The 5,732-nt window shown below is 39.8% G+C and overlaps 1 protein-coding gene across 1 annotated transcript in view; it reads right to left on the bottom strand.

The window, feature by feature from the left end:
* Nucleotides 1-4,307, bottom strand: part of LOC104798446 (kinesin-like protein KIN-8B) — a 4,726-nt gene extending 419 nt beyond the window's left edge. The window contains exons 1-15 of the mRNA XM_010520533.2: nt 4,091-4,307; nt 3,938-4,009; nt 3,735-3,851; nt 3,473-3,558; nt 3,216-3,360; nt 3,006-3,101; nt 2,571-2,662; nt 2,179-2,421; nt 1,951-2,101; nt 1,785-1,847; nt 1,467-1,700; nt 1,277-1,381; nt 1,079-1,192; nt 380-988; nt 4-282 (exon numbers count right to left, since the gene is read on the bottom strand). Coding sequence (XP_010518835.1) covers nt 4-282; nt 380-988; nt 1,079-1,192; nt 1,277-1,381; nt 1,467-1,700; nt 1,785-1,847; nt 1,951-2,101; nt 2,179-2,421; nt 2,571-2,662; nt 3,006-3,101; nt 3,216-3,360; nt 3,473-3,558; nt 3,735-3,851; nt 3,938-4,009; nt 4,091-4,138 — 2,454 coding nt within the window. The 5' untranslated portion in view covers nt 4,139-4,307. The remainder of the gene's footprint in view (nt 1-3; nt 283-379; nt 989-1,078; nt 1,193-1,276; nt 1,382-1,466; nt 1,701-1,784; nt 1,848-1,950; nt 2,102-2,178; nt 2,422-2,570; nt 2,663-3,005; nt 3,102-3,215; nt 3,361-3,472; nt 3,559-3,734; nt 3,852-3,937; nt 4,010-4,090) is intronic.
* Between the last annotated feature and the right edge of the window lie 1,425 nt (nt 4,308-5,732).

Genomic DNA, 5,732 nt, shown 5'->3' with positions numbered 1-5,732 from the left:
CTGGTTGCTGCCGCCGCCGCCATTGCCACTGCTCGATATTGTGGTGGTGGCTCGTGGGCTGCCGTACGAAACTGGGGCACTGTTTATTACAGCACGTGGGCTTCCCCCAAATGGATGGCTGGTGGTTCCACTGGTTCCAGCGCGTGGGCTGCCGTAGAAAATCTGGGCACTGCTTATTGCAGCACGTGGGCTTCCACAGAAAGGATGGGCGGTGGTGCCACTGGTTCCAGCTCGTGGGCTTGCGTATGGAGGCCGTTGGCTGGCGGTGTTCATCCAGATATCCTATGGAGGATTCAATAAAAAAAGATTTTGCATTCTGTTAGACCGTTTCACGAGTGAAAAGGTGGATTCTTAGTAACGAAGAATTGATACTTCTTACTCTTTGAGGCTGGTAAAAGTTGGTACCCATATGGGAGGAGACCATCCAGCTTTCGGTCTGTGGAGAAGAATGGTTCACTGTCTGTGACTGGGGGTATGAACCGAGCAAACCTCGAGGATGGCTGCCTCCGGTATTGTTCAGCCAGGAAGCAGGCCTGCCACCAACCCAGCCATCGTAGCTTTTTCTAAGATTGACAAATTGTGACGAGGAGCTATCTTGTCCCATGAAGTAGTATGAACTGTGATGTTCCTCTCTGCAGAAAGTCGGGGCCGGAGCCCATTGTCCTTTGGAAGGAGAGTTTGTTCCGAAGTTTTGATAGCTCTGCAAAGTGCAAGAGGATTGAGAATAGGAGTGACCCATGTCAGGGATGTTTCTTAAAGGAGAATATCTGCCCGGTAGTGATTGTTTCTGGTACGGAATCCCGGGGTATGGCTGCATACTCCAGTCTTCGATCGTGATTCCCTGTTTTGCAGCGAGCTCAAATATGTGTTTCTCCTCAACTCCCAAACCCATAAGCAGATTCCAAAGGTTCCTCTGTGCTTCCCGTTGGTTGTATATGATTTGATCTCTCATCGCCATTTCGAACTGTAGTTCTATATTAGCCATCCCCTACATTCATAAAATAGCCAACAGATGTCATAATACACGCAAGCACGTTATGTAAAAAAAAAATCCAGCCTGCTTCTATGTTCCACTCACCAGGAGCTTGTACTGATTAAGAATATGCAGGTAAGTCTTGTTTCCATTGTTATTAATTGCTTCGTTTAGCATATCTTGGATTTCACAACGATGCTTTTCATTTTCTTCGATTTCCTGAGAAAATGGAAAATATTACTACATCCAGTGACATGCGAAGATTAATCGCCAAACTTAAAACATATAGACAAAGGGGATTACTGTCTGGTAGTTGACACCAGCTTCATCATTGTCACGGATGTTATCAAGTATCACTTGTCGCCTGGTTCTTAGAGCTTCAACTATAGCTTGTTCTTTTTCTGTAACCTGTGAAACAGAGAAGAAACATTTAGTATCGAAAATTATCAAGATAATGAGATGAGGAAATCTGACACTGGATGCTCCACAAAACCTGTTTCACAATGGCATCATCAAGATGCTGAAGTTCAGTTCGGTTTCGGAGATTAGTTTCCTCAAGCTCGAACAGTGCCTTCTGCAAGTTTATGCGATCTTGGACATTTTCGCTGATCTGATGGCTTAAAGCATCCAGCCAAGAAACCTCACCATCAACACTTCTTTCGAAAGGTTTGATGCTTAGCTGAGACTCCTTTTCAGCTAATTGCTTTTTCAGCTGACAAACCTCACTCTGTTCAACCAAAGCTCTGTTGCGTTATGAACTGTTACAATCTTGAACGTGTAATGAAGCACGAATGAAAGTGATTAAACTCACTTGAAGACTGTCGATCATCCGTTGGTAATCTGAGACATGAGTGTCTATGGTACCAATATTTTTCTAAAAAGCATGAAAGGAAAACGTAGTAAGTACTTCTGAATCAATGTCATAAAGGGTGTTGCTATATGGTCTAAAGGATTAATCAGATAATTTTTTTCCCAACCTGAATGTGTGTCTTTATCTCCTTAGCTCGGTCAGCATATTTCAATGTATTCACGGTATGGTGATACTGACTATCTGCAGGTGATATGGTTGCAATCATCACCGTCTGGGAATTTCCACTCAGACCATCTTTAAGAATCCGCGTTAGTTTGCTGAAATGATTCATGACTGTAAGCCACATAAGAAAGAAATTTCAGCCCAAAGTGATAAGATGTACAATCTCTCGTACCTATTACGGTATGGAACATAAGCAAGACCCTTCTTGTGTTGCTTCCCCAAAGCATTGATGCAATTTGCTAGTGCGAGGAGTGAGCGATTAATATTAGCTCCATCCCTAAGTTTTTGACCACCATTGTTTGTCTCAGACGCTCTTTCACTACCAGCAAGGTCTACAAGGGCAAGTTTTCCCTTCATGACTTGATTTTGATTCTTTGGCCTTCTTTTCACTGTAATCTCCAGAACAGCGTGCGATCTGATAATAAGAGGCAAATTCATATGAGGTATATGGGCTTGTAACGATTTGTATTCCGGAAATAGATTGTGGCTAGGCTACCGAATCTAATGTGTTCAGAAAAAAAAGAGGCCCCTGACAACAACAGTGTTAAAGGTAGCATCTCTCACCGTGATGATGTTCCATTCATCTCTGTGCTCTCAGTTTTTCGTCTACTGTTACCTAAATTCAGCAGCTCAAGAATCCGATCAGTAGAGTGTACCTGTGAAAAAAAAAACAATATAAACTAAGAAGCCCAGGGGATGCGAAAAATAATTATAAACTTTTACTCAAATGATTTTCCCTAACGTATCCATCCTGGAACACATATAAAAGCCAGTTTGTTTTGTTTTTGCTCTTCCTTCTGGGTAGAAAACTCTAATAGAATCACCAATGCTTAGAAACAGGAAAGCAGAGGAAAACTTTAATAAAGATATACAACATTAGTCCCAGCAGTGTATATGCGTCCCAACAGATTCTGAGGAAATTTTATAACCAATCTTCCAACATCGGGAAAAATAAGGTTTGAGAACAATAAGCAATTCTATATGAGGAGAAGGATGAACCTTGATTGATCGCAGGCCTGAAACTACTATACCCTGCTCCGGATCTTCTCTGAGCTCTAAATGACCAGATGATTTCTCAAGCAGATCATAGATAACCTGAATGACAACAGGAAGGAGATGTATCAGATAAAAAAATTGCAGCATCATTGTATCCATAAGAATCCAATTCCAGAAGATGATCCTCTTAATCAAGCGGAGTCACAGTCATACTTCATTGTAGACTTCAAGGTATGAACAAGTTACTTCAAATTCGTTGGAGCTCTTGTCACTCTTAATCAGATCAAATATGGTGTTCAAGCTGAGAACCATCAATCCAGGATCGTTCTGAGTACCAACCATTGTATACGTCTTACCGCTAAAAAAACCAAAAAGACCTGCTTAATGATAATCACCATAACAATGGTATCGAATAAACAAAAAATGGCTATGCTTGCATCATTTTTTCCATGAACGACCTCACTACAAACCTTCCTGTCGAACCATAGGCAAACACTGTAGCATTGAGACCATGGACAACCCCCGAGATTACAGAAGATATACTTCTATATACATCCTGTATATCAAGGCAGTTATACTCATTTCATTTCTGTAAACCCAAAAACACAAAATCTTAATCCACAAGTAAAATATGAACACACACACTAAGAACTTAATCAAGAAGTTGCATACACATTAAGAACCTTCACAATTCAAGGAATGTACACGATATGACATCAAGAAAACACATGCCTTATTCATGCTCTTAGGGCCAAATGCATGATCAAAACAATACTTCTTCTCTTTGGTTCGATTCTGAATGCGGTCAAGGTAATCCTTCGATAGATCGGGATCCAACACAATCACCTCCTGAAATCAAGGGATACAATTAGGGCAAAGGTTTCAAAACCGAGCAACCAAAACCAGAATCCAGAAATCTAAAAAAAGAAACACACCTTGGAGTCGTTCACTCGAACAATGTCTCTGCCACGCTCTTTCTCCATCAACGGCCTGCATTTCACAGCAACCTACAAGACGAAGAATTCAAGCGGGTCCGTGAAATTCAGAGAAACGAGCTCGAAATTTCTACGGGAAGAGCGAGAGCTTACAGTGAGCGTGGTGGTCTTCTTCGCAGCTGGAGCTCTGATACTTGGCATTTCTGTCGGTACAGAGCATGAATCCGAAGAAATCCCGAAGCAAGATTTTTCCTGGGAACAAATGCAGAGATTTTCTCGGAAACCAAACAGGGTCGAGCCTCCAACAAAAATTTTGAAATTCCGTTGATACAAAGAATACGAAAGGAAGAAGAAAACAACAACAAATGAAATCAGAACAAAAGGCGAAAAAGAAGAAAATTTCAGCTCTGCCCAAAATAAATGAAAAAAAAAATCAAACGGTTTATCGTTCCGATAAATAATTTAATTCGCCGTTTCAGAAATTTATAAATATTTAAATTTAAAGCTGGAAAATTTCAATAAATGCGTGCAAGATTTCTGAGGAACGGAAGAGAAACTGCAAAATAAAAGAAAATTTAATTTTCGAAAACATACATTAGAAAAAGAGGGAAATTGGGCGAGGATCCCGTGCGAGATGGTCCGTACAGATCTATCGTGGAGGAAGTAATCGTGGCCGTTGGTTTTGCATTGGGACGGTGGAGAGTGTGGTGAGTGTTGTGGGGTCCAGTTTTAAGATAAAGACAAATTGATTATAGTGAGGTAGGTCTCGTTCGTTAGACTTTGTATTAAATTTGATCTTTTTTGGGGAATTTTGACCAACCCCTAATCTGTACACCACGACGTGCCATCTAACACCATGGATATGCTGAGATTCCTACATATATATATATATATAGTCACTGTTTTGATACATGGTGGAAGAATCTTTCTACCCTTTTTTACATATTTTTCACGTTTAGAACTCAATTTTTCAATTTAGATAACGTAAGATGCGATAATGATTCATTCGTTATATATATAATTAATCCGCCTTAGATAAGCAACGAAGCTAATGTGAAGATCTGAAACGGTGAGTTGAATTTGATGGAGGTTCCAATCAGAATCTGAAACATCTCCTACGAGTTAGGAGAAAAAGACTCCGGCCTTTGGGTTAACTTATGTCCGAAGTTGCCATCCTCATCTCCAGATTCAGCCACAGCAGACGCATTCAACACATACATATATATATATATATATATATATATATATATGTGTGTGTGTGTTATTGTCTTTGAAAAATAATAATTAAGAAGGGGAATGGAGGAGATAATGGTCCCCCATAATCCTTCTGCAGCTCAATGTAGGATGCGTCTAACTTTAGTTCATGTCACGACGGCGTTGAGTTGGTTTCTTCTAATTTAATACACGACTGGAAGCTGCAATGTCAGATCATGAACACCATGCTACATATAAACAATAACATAATCACATGTCGTTTTCATCATTCCATTGGATTACATTTTAATAATTATACCCTTAGTTTTTTTTTAAAAAAAGATGCAAGTATATATATATATATATATTGAGTTTATTTTACAGGAATGGAAATTCAGATACGGTTAGAGAGAGAAGCAAGCCCAAAGAAGCAAAATCATAACTTTATTACCAAAAAATATTTTATTTCATCCTACGAAATAATAATAACAAATAAATAAATAAAATAAGACATTTTTGTGAAGAAATCAAGACCCAAGAAAAAGAGCTGCTGTGTTGTGTCGGGGATGAACCGAGCAAACCTCGAGGATGGCTGGCTCCG

This window comes from Tarenaya hassleriana, unplaced genomic scaffold, assembly GCF_000463585.1.
Source record: "Tarenaya hassleriana unplaced genomic scaffold, ASM46358v1 Cleome10, whole genome shotgun sequence".
In the NCBI taxonomy this organism is placed as follows: domain Eukaryota; kingdom Viridiplantae; phylum Streptophyta; class Magnoliopsida; order Brassicales; family Cleomaceae; genus Tarenaya; species Tarenaya hassleriana.
Note: the sequence above shows the minus strand (reverse complement) of the source record. Positions and strands in the feature narration are given on the sequence as shown.